The sequence below is a fragment of the Manacus candei genome, unplaced genomic scaffold (assembly GCF_025592945.1).
Source record: "Manacus candei isolate 608988 ecotype Guabito, Panama unplaced genomic scaffold, ASM2559294v1 h1tg000025l, whole genome shotgun sequence".
NCBI lineage: Eukaryota > Metazoa > Chordata > Aves > Passeriformes > Pipridae > Manacus > Manacus candei.
In genome coordinates, this window is record NW_026138073.1 from 7,646,718 (window position 1) to 7,660,290 (window position 13,573).

At 41.6% G+C, this 13,573-nt stretch overlaps 1 protein-coding gene across 15 annotated transcripts in view; it reads left to right on the top strand.

Annotated features, from left to right (window-relative positions):
* The window catches only part of CADPS (calcium dependent secretion activator), a 211,905-nt gene that overhangs the window by 156,929 nt on the left and 41,403 nt on the right, over window positions 1–13,573 (top strand). For 9 of the 15 annotated variants that reach the window (XM_051788784.1, XM_051788770.1, XM_051788771.1 and 6 more), the window contains 3 exons: window positions 3,640–3,796; window positions 4,776–4,917; window positions 11,544–11,690. In XM_051788784.1, the coding sequence (XP_051644744.1) occupies window positions 3,640–3,796; window positions 4,776–4,917; window positions 11,544–11,690 (446 nt within the window). The remainder of the gene's footprint in view (window positions 1–3,639; window positions 3,797–4,775; window positions 4,918–11,543; window positions 11,691–13,573) is intronic. The other 6 variants (XM_051788785.1, XM_051788778.1, XM_051788779.1 and 3 more) reach the window with 1 other exon arrangement.

Sequence of the window (13,573 nt, forward strand, 5' to 3'; positions counted from 1 at the left end):
CTTGTGCACAAACTGTTTTATTCCACTCCTCACCAGCACAGGCTGGATATACAACTGGCTGGGAAGAAGCTGTTTTTTAAAACACAGGTTATTTTAAAAAGAGTAGAGTTCTGAAGGAAGTGGTTACAGGACCGGTCGTGCTCAGCCAGCCTCACTGCCGAGATCACCAGGAGGAAGGCTCAGAACTGTTCTCCAGCATCTTTTGTGTCACAAGGTTTTGATTAGAGACAGAAGGTTAATGCCAACATGGATAGGAGGCATATCCCGGTCCCTTGTTCTGAACAGTGACCTGGAAGGGTGAAATCCATCTCTCTCCAGAGCCCGGCACACTGTCGGTGCGTTATTGGATCCCTGTCCTGAGGGTGGCTGTGGCATTTCAGCAGTGCACAGGCAGTTGGCCAGCTCTCTGCACACTTTGAATTGCACCCAAGGAAGAGAGAGAAGAGGCTGGGTGGTTTATCACTGATTTTTATTATGCGTTGTAGCCGTGTTATGCTGTCACAGTGCAATGAGAATTGCTGAGGCATTGCACTTCTTTTTTTTTTTTCTCCCGAACAATTCCAGGTGACTTTTTTTTTACATGTGGAAAATGTTTGACCTACTAGGTGCAACTCTTTGGTCTACTTTGGATATTTAGCAGAAAATTAAGTTGCACTGCTTACTGAAGAAATGCCTTATTTTACTGAAAAACAGCAGTTTTGCACTTAAAACATGCCCCATTTTCCCTACGTGGACATCCAGGCAGATTCCTTAATGAGAACGCAGAAAATAATGCTCTGAGCATGGAGAATGTTCAAAAATCATTACAAGAGGAGTACTGTGTCTAGTCAGTTGGGTTTGCCTTACTCATGAGAAGGAAGCAACCCAGCACAGGCAGAAATGCAGCAGAACCCGTGTGCCTATGTCTGTAATCTGGGAGCGGGAGGTCTCTGTCATTGTGTCATCTCTCCCATCAGATGTCTCCTAGCTCCTTTTCCCTTCCTCTAGATGACTGATGACAAATGCCAGAGACAATGCCATTCACCTATTTTTGAACTTGTGTTTTCTCTCTCTATGTATACATATGTGTATATGTATATATGTATCTTAACTCCTTGAGGTCATACATATATACATGTGTATCCATGTGTAAAATATACAATAATAGGTGTGTTTGGCTAGAAGCACACTTTTTTTTTTCCTCCTTTACATTGTGATTTAAACAAAACAGGTAAGTAGATGGTAAATAAATGCAATGTTACCATCTTGAAGGAGATTTTCTAAGTATGTCGTTATCTCTCCCACCGCAGGAAGGTCCTGCTCACTGAAACTAGGGAGGAGGTTGAGGATTCTGGCATAAGTTAGAGACTTACAGAACTGAAATTTGACTTTTCCAGCAAAAGGAGAAACTGTTACTGGTTTGGGCATTTTTTTTTTTCACCAATGATCACATGCTTTTCTTTGTAATTTCTTTTTTAAAATAGCTTTCCCCCCCTTTTTTTGTGGAAGCAGGTTTTTATTGCAGGACTCTGAAGTGTTTATGTTGGTATTTGTTACAGAAGATATTCTTTGGCCTCCTCTCTTTTCCTTCCCCCCAAAATCCCGGTTGCCGTTGGTCCTTCGTACCGATCGCTCAGTGCCCACAGACCTGTGGGCAGTGTCTGGTGGTGACACCATAGCAGGCTCTGGGCAGGCAGAGGCACAGCCAGAGGAACCACATCAGAGCGAGAACAGCCCCAGCACCCTCCTTGAAAACCACAGCCAAGCTTTGCTAACCTAAGAGGACCCTCCCATTGCTAAGCACAGCTCCTTTCCCACCTGCTTTGGGGAGAAGGTTGGAGCGGGCATCGGGACCAGACTTGTGTCATGACGTTTTTGTTTCCTGTGTGGTCTCACAGTTTGATGCCTCCTGATGTGGCACTTGCAGGAATTCAGCCCTGTGCTTGGTTGGACACCAGCACCAAATGTGGGAGAAGAGCTGAAGAGCACCGCCCTCAGTGCTTAGCCCTGTGGACTCACTGCATCAACTCTGCAGATGCCCAAGGCCACCACCACTGCGACCACTGAGCCTGCTGAGCACCCCCTCAACAGTGCTGAGCAGCTTCATCTATGGGGCTGGGGACAGTTTGCAGACAAAGGAGTCTGCTGTAGCTGCCTTGTCCCCATGCCATGACCACAGGGACACTCACCTCCTGGTGTTGCTGCTCTGGGCACGGGCAAGCACTGAAGCTGTGCCTTCATGGTACAGCCCACCTTGTCCACATCATCACCCCCATGACTGGGCAGGCCCAATCTAAGATTAGATTGGGATTTAGGTGGTTGTTGTGGTTATTTTGCATCTGAGAAGTCTGGACAAAACAGGAAAAATTAAAGGGGTCCATGGCAGTAACCTGGTTTGGGGGTGCTGCCCCCTCCCCATGGCCAAGTGAACCAGCAGCTGGAGTTGTGCTTTGCACATCAGTGCAGTTCTTCATCAGCAAATCAAAACTGAACCCTGAGAGAGTGAAAGCCCATTCTGCTTATTCATGTCTGATAAAATCTGCAAAAAATGCCCCTGCCTGGCTGGCAGTTCCTCTTCAAACTAATTCCTCTGTTCCCAATCTCTTCTGTTTCATCTCCACTCTTGTGCCTATGCTAGAAATTTCTTTTTCTCACAGAGTGCCACAAAGTTATTCCTTAGATCCTTCAAGTCGCTGAGTAATTTCCCGTCACTTCAAAATGACAGCACATGGTCCTATCTACAGCACTTCTCATATTGCATGTTCCCAGCCAGAAGTGGCTTCTGAACACGCATGCATGCGTCCGCAGCATTCACATCTGAGCCATGTATGATGTGAATGTCACCTCAGAGAACCCGCACAGCCAATTCTAAGGACCCATGTGCATGAGAATGAGTTACTTCACTGATATTTTTTGGTTTTCAAGTTTAGACAATTTTTTCCTGCCTCTGTGAAAATATAGGCTTGCCGTAGATATTTTTGTTTTTTCACCTTGGCATGTTGATAGTAGAGCTTTGTAATGAGTTCCTAATCAGTAGCATCATGAAGGTGGTAGTGTGTTTCTATGGGCGTGTATAGCTAACCATGTAAAATGAACAGTGCTGTAATACTTTTACTGGTCATGTTTGAAATATCTTTAAAGGAGAGTGTGAGTGATTCAGGACAGATTTTAATGTCTCAGGCTTGTAGTTTTTCAAGACAAATGGAAGTAGCAAATCCAAGTAAAATTTAAACTGTTGAAAAACACAGCAGAAGACCCACAAGCACAGTGAAGAAACTCCCAAATTCCTATACTTTAGAATAAGAATTAGTTGATTTTTTTCTTATAATTAGCATCATTAAAGATTAATGAAGTTGTTTATTGTAAATTGAACAGATGAAACCTTCTTTGCCATGTTATAGCTGCGTGCCTTTACAGTGGAGCTCTGAACAGATCCTTTACAAGAAACCTTTTATCTTAGAATAGCAGTGCCTAATTCTGGGATTAGTATGACCCATGCAGGCTAGCACTCCAAAGCACTGTTCTCTTTACAATAAAGGTAGTTTCCATGGGATGCACTTTTTAAAATTTTTTTTTGGAGATAACGTGGCCTGACATCTTTCTCTGTGCTTTCTTAGAACTAACACACTTCTTTATTATCTTTTTCTACCAACTCTGAAGGCCTTTGCTTGGTGGTCAGACCTAATGGTTGAGCATGCGGAGACCTTCCTGTCACTGTTTGCAGTGGATATGGATGCTGCGTTAGAGGTGCAACCCCCAGACACCTGGGACAGCTTTCCGCTCTTTCAGCTCATAAACGATTCCCTCCGTAGTGACTGTATGTATTGTATTTTGATCATTTCCTTTTCAGTGGGCGGCTCAGGTTACTGATAGTACTTTCAGCCCCTCCGTACTGCAAAGAGAACTGAGATGAGTAGAGGTTTACAGTACATACTCTCGATTTTGTTCCATTGCCACTAGAAAAAAAAACACACAGACACCCCTTAAATGAAATGCCTCAGTCGAAGGTGAGAAGCTGAACTTTTATTTTGCTTCTTCTTCTCAAGTCTCTTGGTAATGGCTGCCTGATAAGCAGGAAATTAGGTACTCTATCTTGTTGTTGTTAAATGTCTGTATTGTTTTATATATGTGTACTGCATTTATTTAGCATGAAGTAAACCAGTCCCTGCTTTAACATTCTATTGAAGGGAGGAAAATATTAAAGTAAATGGAAGCAGGAGTAATTCAGAAGAAGAGTACTTCGTGAAATAAGACTCTTCTCTAAAGCACGTGGGCCTATGCCTTAAAAACCTGTGTGAGGATTTGGTGCTTGCCCGGGTGCTCCAACCGCTCCCCAGGGAGCTGGTGGCAGAATTGGCATTGCCTTCAGCCAGGTCCCAGACCAGGGCCCCAATTAGTTTTCTAAGACCACATGAAAAAATCCAGGGACCAATCCTCAGAGAGCAAGTTCCAGCGTCATGGTAGCAAGTAAAGAAATGATTTTCCCACCTGCTAAAACCGTAATGTTTGCCATGCTGTATTTCTTACACCTGTTTTATTCACAGGAAGTAATAATGTATTTGTAAGTGTGACATTAATGGAAAAGAAGATTCATTGTCTGTTTATTTGTTTGGAGTAAGAAGTCATTCCTGCTGTCTGTGTTGTGAACATTGGTGCCTGATGCCAGCTCCTGTTGTGTTCTTGAAGTTTTCCTGTTTGCTGACGAATTTGTTGTGTGATGAAGTACCACACTGTGGTTTGTTACAGAGGTTTTAGTAACTGTAGTGTCTTACTATACTTTTATTTATCTATTCTAGATAATTTGTGCAATGGAAAATTCCACAAACACCTCCAAGACCTGTTTGCTCCACTTGTTGTTAGATATGTCGATCTGATGGAGTCCTCAATTGCACAGTCAATTCACAGGGGCTTTGAGCGGGAGTCATGGGAACCAGTAAAGTAAGGAAACCTCCTTTGATACAATTGGAATTTGGGTGCAAATGGATGGAGATTCATACAGAGATGAATTAGCAAACATTAGACTGGACACGCAGAAAGCGCTTTAGATTTTCTAGTGTAATGCTAAAAATAGAAGGCCTGATCTCTTCAGCATTTTCAGGCTAACGAGGGAAATGTTATTGGTTTTTTGAAATGCGTTGCTGCCTCAGTTTGAACCGTGTGCCTTTGGACAGGGAAGCATGAAAATGGGAAAACCTTCTTAGCTAACATGGCTTTTTGGATCCCATTCTAAAAGGCCTTTTCCAGTGCTGCTTTTGAACTCGAGTAGCTCCTTTTCAGAACAAAAAAAAACTCGCTTCACTGTGTTCAGTCCAGCCCTATAACCTGTGTGAGTCATTGCTGTACTTATTCTTCCCAAAACTCATTTTTTTCCACCCACCCCATGGGGGGATAGTGCAGCGTGTGCCTCTCGTATCAGCCCCATGGCTGATGGCTGCACTTGTCCCATGTCCAGGGCAGCTTTGCCTGTCCCAGCTGCCTTGCCTGTAGAATTCGACGTGCAGAAACCAAAGTGAGTCAAGCAGACTCATTTCTTACATTTGGAAAGCTAGGAGTTCACCAGCAAGAAACTGGGAGCCTGAGAAAAACCCAAATTGAACTCAAGAGCTGGCGAATGATAAAAATGTGACATGTGCTTTGGATTACTGTTGTTATTTCACAGGTTTTGAAGCATTGCTGAACCCTGTCATGCTTGCTCTATAAAGCCAAGTCAGATCCTACAAAGGAAAATAACTGAGTTTTCCTTCTAATAAAGGTATTAAAATAGAAAGATTGACCCTTTGCAAGCAACATGAGTCTGGCAGTGCCTCAAACCAGGAACTGGGACCAAGTGACCTCTGGAGAGACTCTTTTCCTTGCTTTTTTTGTGATTCTCTAGGCAAAGTGAAGTGGCACTGCACTCTCAGAGGTTGCTGTATAAAAGAACGTGTGGTCTTTCAGGGCTTTTCACACCAAATATGTTCCGTTTACAAGGAAAAGAGATTTTGTTCAGCAGCCAGCCTCCCATATGCAACCTGGAGTCTGAGTACCCAGGTTTTTTCCTTTCTTTCTTGTGCATCCTCAGCATCCGTAAGGATTCTGCCTGCCAAATCCCAGACTTTTTCTTGACACCTGATCATCCCCTCTGTTTTGAGTGGGGTTAAGTGGCTGGCATTCAGGAGCCTCTCTCACTTTCCATTTGCTGTCTTTGGTCTGCAGGCTAACAGGATTAAAAATCCTAAAAAATCTTGTTTCAAATAAGCAGATGTGACCCAGAAAACATACAAGAAATAGATCTTTCGAGTAGGAGAATGCCATTTTTACAGCCACTCCTTCAAGCAGAATTGCACTCCGAAGTTAGCATTAACTTCAGTTTGAGAGCTCTGCTTTAGTAATGAATGTGTTTGTATTTCCTTGTCTGTTATGAAACAGAGGCAGTTAATCCTGTGTGCTTGTCCACCTGGGTCAAGCACTCAATAAACAATTAATTTTGCTTTTTTCTTTTATCAGAAGCTGTCATCATTTTGGTGTTTAATTACTTTAGGGGCTTACCTGTAGATGCCCATATGTACTTCGATGTGATGCTTGCCTGTGAAAATGCTTTGTCCCTGGGTATGCCATCACCTCTCATTTCAAAGTTATCTTTGATAGTTATAAAAGATCTTTTCTTAGTTCTCTTGTGATGGTTCTTTCCTTCTGGAGTTCCAGTTAGAGTACTCTGAACATTGCATTTCCAAGCAAAAGCCCAGGATTGACTCTTTCTCTTACAGGCTTGGGTATTTAAAAGATTTCTTCCATCAGGAAAGTGGGTGCTTTCCACAAGAAGCTTCTGTCCATCTGGTGAAAAGATGCACTATGTTTTTTTTTTCACTAGTTCATATTTTGTTCTTGTGTCTCGCACACAAAAGTGCGAGTTGCAAATGCTGGCTCAATGTGATGTGACCCGGTGAAGGAAGGCTCCAGTGAGTGCCAGAGGGTGGCACATACAGTGCAAAAGAAAAGAGGAGTGTCATTCCTAGGATCTTATGACACTTTTGATGTTCTGTTCAGAACTAAATGTTAAGGCATCTTCATCTTTTGCCTCCTGGGCAGACCACCTGCTCCTCTTTGTCTGATCGACAGGGAACTTGCAGAGAAACTCAGGTTAGAGACTTAGTTTGTTTGATTTGCCCTCCTGTGTCTACTGTCTTCTTCTCCTTCCACATGTCCATACTACAGCACAGTTGAATTTTTGGCCATAGATTGTCAAATACTTTGGACCAGCCAATTCCCATCCAAATTATGACCTTCTATTGCCACCTCTTCAGAAAAGCTTTTTGGAAATCGGGAACACTGTAGTATGTTCTCCCAGAGCTTTCCTCTGCTTTGAAGAAAGACCTTCAGGTTGGCCAGCAAAGGCAAACCATCATGGCTGTCTGTTCCACCAAGCTTCTTGTCCTGCTTAGGATCTCTACAGTGCATTGTGAGAAGGAAATCTCATTATCTCCTGTTAACCAAGAAATTATTCCACAGCAGAGTCTTTTGAAAGGGTTTCTCTATGCTCATGCTTGCAATCAAGGCTGAAATATGTAGCCCTCCATAACCTGACCAGATGGCAGTTTGCAAGCATGTATTTCTTCTATTTTCATTGCCGAATATTCTGCACCTTATGCTCTGAGGAGTTAGGTACAGAAATCACTAACAGCGAGAGAGATACTGTTAAGTACTGAAAAAGTGGGGGGAAAAAAGCATGGATGTAATGTGCCTATGAGGGCTATGTAATCTGCCTCTGCAGAGCTGCTGAGTTTGCAGGGGGTCCGTGCCCTATAGCTAGAGCAGCTGGTGTGCTCGTATGAATCCACGGAGAGAAATGTGGAACACTTGTCCTTCGCACAGTCATCCAAGTTTGCAGGATACAGAGTAGGTCTGTTCTCTGGTGAGTTGAGAGGTCTTGGAAAAGTAGGGTTTGCAATGGGTTTTTTTTTTTCATTCTAGCTTCTAAGAGAACACTGATTTATATCGCAGCCAACAGACACGTATGTGTGTGTGTGTGTCTCTGTGTGTGTGTCTGTGTTGAAAGATCTTTTTGAGCAAATGCTAAAGCTGGTGCAATGACAACCAGTTTCAATGGCTTGACTAAGATGTTACTCATTGACCCAGGGCTGTCTCTAACGCACTGTGGTCCTGGCTTTAGCATCTTTTAATTGCTCACTAACCCTTTGCAAACTACTTATAAATGTATCATTAATATAAATGTCAGAATTCGAACAATAGGATTATATTAATCACTTTATAAGGTTGTACAACTACAAAATGCCTGTGGAAAATGTTTCCCCTTAAAAGAAGCACCGTTGTAGTGAAAGTGAGTATTTTTGTTACTATTCTGGGTGTCAGTCACAGGAAGAGCACAGATTTGACTGCCTACTTCACTATCAAGCTCTTTGCTTCACATCAAGGCTTTTGTGAAAAGATTTGCTCTTGAGCATTTGCTCAGCCTCAGCAGTGAGGTTTTAAGTGTTTATAGGGATGGAAGAGACAGGCGTTTGCATCTTCCCTCACTAAATCGTTTCAGGCATCCCGTAGGAACTGAGCATTTAAGTATGGCCAAGAGTCTCATTTAGCTCTATTCTGAACCCAGGAGACAGCTCAGTAAAAATGCTGTGATTTTTTCTGCCCTCCTTTCATTACTAGGGCAGCTCTACAGGAGCAGCCCCGGTGCCTTTGGACGTGTTCTGTGTGATCGGTGCTGCAGTACCGTGTGAGCGCTGGGATGTTGTCCAGGGGGACGTTGCCAGTCTGTTTGCACTGAGAATTTCCCAGCAGACAGTACAGGTGAAAGCCATTTTCACAGCTAACAGACACAAACGGGGCTGAAGCAGAAGAAGCCAAGAAAACAAGCGGTACAGCTCCAGAGCGTGCGTCTTTTATCAAACATATCAGGATCCAGTCCTGAAGCTGAGTCGTCTTAAATCAGACAGCCCTCATCTTGTTGATGCAAATGCCCACATTCCCTGCCTGATGGCTGAGGTTATATTTAGCCATCTATATTAAATAGGCATGGCTGGCTTCTAGAAACGGTTTCTCATCTTGGACCTGTAGTTTTATGGTCTGAGCAACTGCAGGCTTTATGGAACATTTGTTGGTAATATTAATCATTTTTTACAGGTCTCACTGCAACTGTTAGTCAGATAATTAGATCGGTTGAACCTGCAAAACTGTGCATGTCAATTCAGGAGAATATTTTTTAAATTAGTAACTGTATGTTAACATAATATACTCCATTATTTTGCTGTTTTGTTTTGTTTTAAGAGTACTAACTTATTCTTGCAACATATTCTTGCATCAGCAAAATAATGTGTTGTATAAAAGAAATATGTTTCCGTGTGAATATAGTATACTGTTTACTCTAGAAGTCATATTTTATTAATACAGTGTTTTTATTAATATAACACTGTCACTTCTTGAATTTTAATATTAAAACCAAAGGTCCTCTGATTTATGTATTTACCATCTGGCTAAGTTATTTAAGTTGCTTTTCCTTATACATTTATATGTTGTCCACCTCTTGCTATTTCTTTATTCATTCCGTATCAGTATCTAACCACATGCACTGCCAGTTCTGAAGATTTAACACTCTCTCAATCACTATGGAGTCTGTGTCTCATTCAATAGTCATATCATCTTATCAGCAGATATAGTATGAATGGAAACAATGGGCATCTTTGTGATGGTAGTGAATTCTCCTGTCTGCTTATTGCCTGACAAAGACGACAAACAAGATAGCAGGAAATCAAATCTTCTAAGAAATATATAAGAAAAAAAAATAAGAACATAGTTGGTTTTTTTTTTACTAGAAGAATACTTTGATTTGTGATTTTTCTCCCCAACAAGGGATTTTATTCACAAAGGGAGAATAAGAATGAAGTGTATTCCCTAGTACTTGCCACCAATGACAGGCTGAGCTCTTGCAGAGGTGTGGTTCACATCGTCTGTTGCATTAGGAAACATTCATTCAGTGCAGCCAGCTCAGTTTCCATTACTTTGGGGTTTGATCCATAAAACTTGCAGTAAGAAATGAAGTTCAAAATGTGGCTCAGGAAGATTGCTAAGATTTGAATATGCCTTGAAAGACATAGTGTATAATTTGATAGTTTCCTAACAGTCCATATTATGCTGCCTGTACAGTAACTAATTTAATCCAGGGGAATGGGAGAGGCCTCCAGAGGTGGCATATCCTGATGCAGTGACTGAGACCAGGGAAGTTTGGATGCTGAAGCAGTGTACATCAATAGAAAAGCTTTCAGTAGCTTCAGCAGTGCAGAGTGAAGCTGAAATCCTGAAGTCCTGATTCCATTTTCACTGAGCCCAAGTAACGATCCAGTGAAAACAGTGTCAAAATATCTAGTTTTGTTCCTCTTATGGGACTGTAAAACCACCTATGGGTTGTGTACCACTGGGCCATACAGCATTACTGGGTGAAGGCAGAAACAAGACATTCCTTGGAAACTGGCCCCTCTTCTGTGAGCCAGGGGACATGGGAGTTGGGTAATTGAGTTCTATCTTTTGCTGATTCCCAAATACCATTAGTTTTTATTTTGCACGTAAAACATAAGCTGTGATGAGATACCCATTAAAACAGATTTAGACCAATTATAACATTTAGAGACCTAGCACACTGAAATATGTCAGGGTGGCCTCCAGACTTTGGGCATGAGGTGCTGTTACACACAGGTTGTCTTAGGGGAGAATGTTACATTAAATCAAGACACTCACCCACTTTTGCATAACAGTTGCACATCTGAAAATACTCATTGAAGTCATGATGCCCAAGTACACATGCTTCATAAATTAACCTTTGAATGTCTTAATCACCTCATGGCCCATTTCCAGCCAAGAAACAGTCACATACCAGTCCTGGATTTATTTATAAAGTGCAGTTTATTCACAGTGCACATATGAGGGCTGGGCAACCTGCAGGACCCATTTTTTTCACACCCGGGAACGCAAGGGAGGATCAGGGCACAGTCTTCACTGAGGAAGAACCTTGTAGTTCACTGTTTCATCACTCCAGATTAGCCCTTCTTTGTTACTTATAGGGCCTAAGACAAAGAGAGGTTTTGCAGAGAGAGCCTGACTCCTCTGAATTCAGTGGCAAGATCTATTCATTATTTCAATTCCTAATTCTTTAGCAGATCTCTTAGTTTAGCTCTTTCATCCAACCTAAGTGTGTAAGAACTGAAACTTTTACTTACAAGAGAGATTTTTTGAAAGAAAGGCTGCTCTCAGCACTTTGAAATGGTATCAGGACTTGAAGGTGGAGTTATTTTCATGGATGTTTGAATACTTTTTTAATTTGCTACTTTGTGATTCTTCTTTCCATTCTGGTTTGTTTTGGGGGTTTTTTTAGGAACTTGATTTTTATTGCAGACTGCAAACATAGTACACTTAAGCTTCCATACTCATGCTTCTTTCTGAAATGTTTTGCTTTAGTTTTTTAACTGTCCTTGTGCTGTGAACTTTGCAGATTTGTTTCTGAGTGTCATGTGCTTCTGCTACATCGGCATTGTCACTGTTATGGTATTTTTTCTTTCTGTCTGTTTCTTCCACAGGAGTTTAACAAGTAATCTGCCCAATGTGAATCTACCAAATGTGAATCTCCCTAAAGTACCAAATCTACCAGTTAACATCCCACTAGGCATCCCACAAATGCCTAGCTTTTCTGCACCGTCATGGATGGCTGCTATTTATGATTCTGAGTGTGTATTCAGTTCAAATTAGATCTCATTTAAATTTAAAGTAATCTTGGCATGGATATGTATTGTTTGTTTCTGTGCATTACATAAAACTTTAAAGAGTGATACAGTTAATTAGACGTTTTCTGAATGAGACACTAGTGAATTTCTGGCATGTGTATTTTGAGGGTTTTTTTGTATAAATCTTGAAAATTTGTCCCAACTCCCACTGAGAGTTTGAGCAAGTATCTTGCTGTACAAAATAGCTGTCAACAATGGGCCATGGTTTGAACAACATACAAACCACCGAACTTACAATGTGACATTATGTGTCTCAGCAAAGAGTTTTGTCCAAAAGAGATGAACCAATTTCAGTGCCAGTCAACCAATTTCTGTGGACCAGATGTAGATCTAAAAGTGAATTTTGTTTAATGCAAGCTCTGCATTTCCCAGATTATTTTTGTCTTGATTTTGATGAAGCAATCTAAGAAAGAGCAGTACCCTGCAACAGTTTTTATTCGTGTTGGGGGAGGCCCCAGAGAGTAATTAAAGCTCCATAGCCATCATTGCTGCCTAAATAATGCCATGACCAACTAAAGAAAGATATTTCAATGTGAGCTTCAGATCATGGCTTAGAAAACCAGGCACAGTGCCAAAGCAGTCAGTCTGTAGGAGCCTTTTGTTCTGTGCTCCCACCTCCCTGTCCAAGTGTCCCAGGGTGCGTGTGTGGAGCTCAGAGGGAACATACCACAAATCCTCAGCACAGATTAGGCAAGTTCTCTTCTTATAGGAGATTTCCCTTAAAAGTCCCATCACTGAGCAGTGTGGAGGGTGGTACACAGTGGGCTCAACCCAAATCTTGTCATTTGAGATGAACATCCCAACATGGACATACGTCTTGTCAATCCTCCTCCTAAATTCCTAGAGCGTTGTTTAGGGTTGGCATAGGGTGTTCTCAGCCAGCACTGTGGTGCTTTTCCTCTACCCTCTCACTTAAGAGATAAAACTGAAGAACCCCCCAAGCCCCCCCCCTTCAGTGTTACTGAAGCACCTGCAATTACATCTACACCTGGAGTCCACCAGAACATTTCTGTCATTAACCTGGCGCAGGCGGGATTGCAGAGCACTGGTAACAAATCAAAGTAAACCAAACACTGATGTGAGATTTTTTTTAATACATTTTAAAAGCTTTTAAAACATTAGCATGGTTGTTTACGTTTCAAAGCCATACAACTCATATTCATGCTAAGATAGCTATATTAAAGGCTAGCTTAGGCAGTTGTCTGTAAAGAGTACATGAAAGTTTTAATCTTTCTCTGTGCATGCTTTGTGGTATTGCCCTTGAAAAGATAAGAATCATGTAATGACAGAAAATTGGATAATTCCTCTGAAAACGCTTGAGAATCAATGGTATACTGCAAGCTGCCTGCGTGATTAGAGTAATTGTGGTGCTTACAAGCAAAATAAGAACAGTGCATTTTGTAAATTAATATACTATATTGTTTACTTGGATGGAGCCCTAATCAAAAGTGAGAAAAAGACTGAGAATAATACTTTTAAAATTTTGAAACCAAATGGATGTCAGAATATTGCTGTTGTAGTAAATACCAATTACTTTATTTGTACACATTTAATCACTTAAAATGTAAATTTATGCAGTTCAAAAACTGGGTTTAGACTGTTAAAGCTGATTTACACCTAAGCACAGGTTTGAACCAGGCACAACTGAAAACTGGTGGTAGATGAACATGTAAGACTGTTGTACAAACCTGTCCCCTGGCTAAAGGAAATGCCTGATTCTTTATCTTTTCATCTCCCTGGTTTCCTTTTTCTCACCCTTCCCCTCCATCAAGGACATGTTACCTGTTGCTTAGTGTCAGATACGTTTCTCCTACAACCGAGACGAT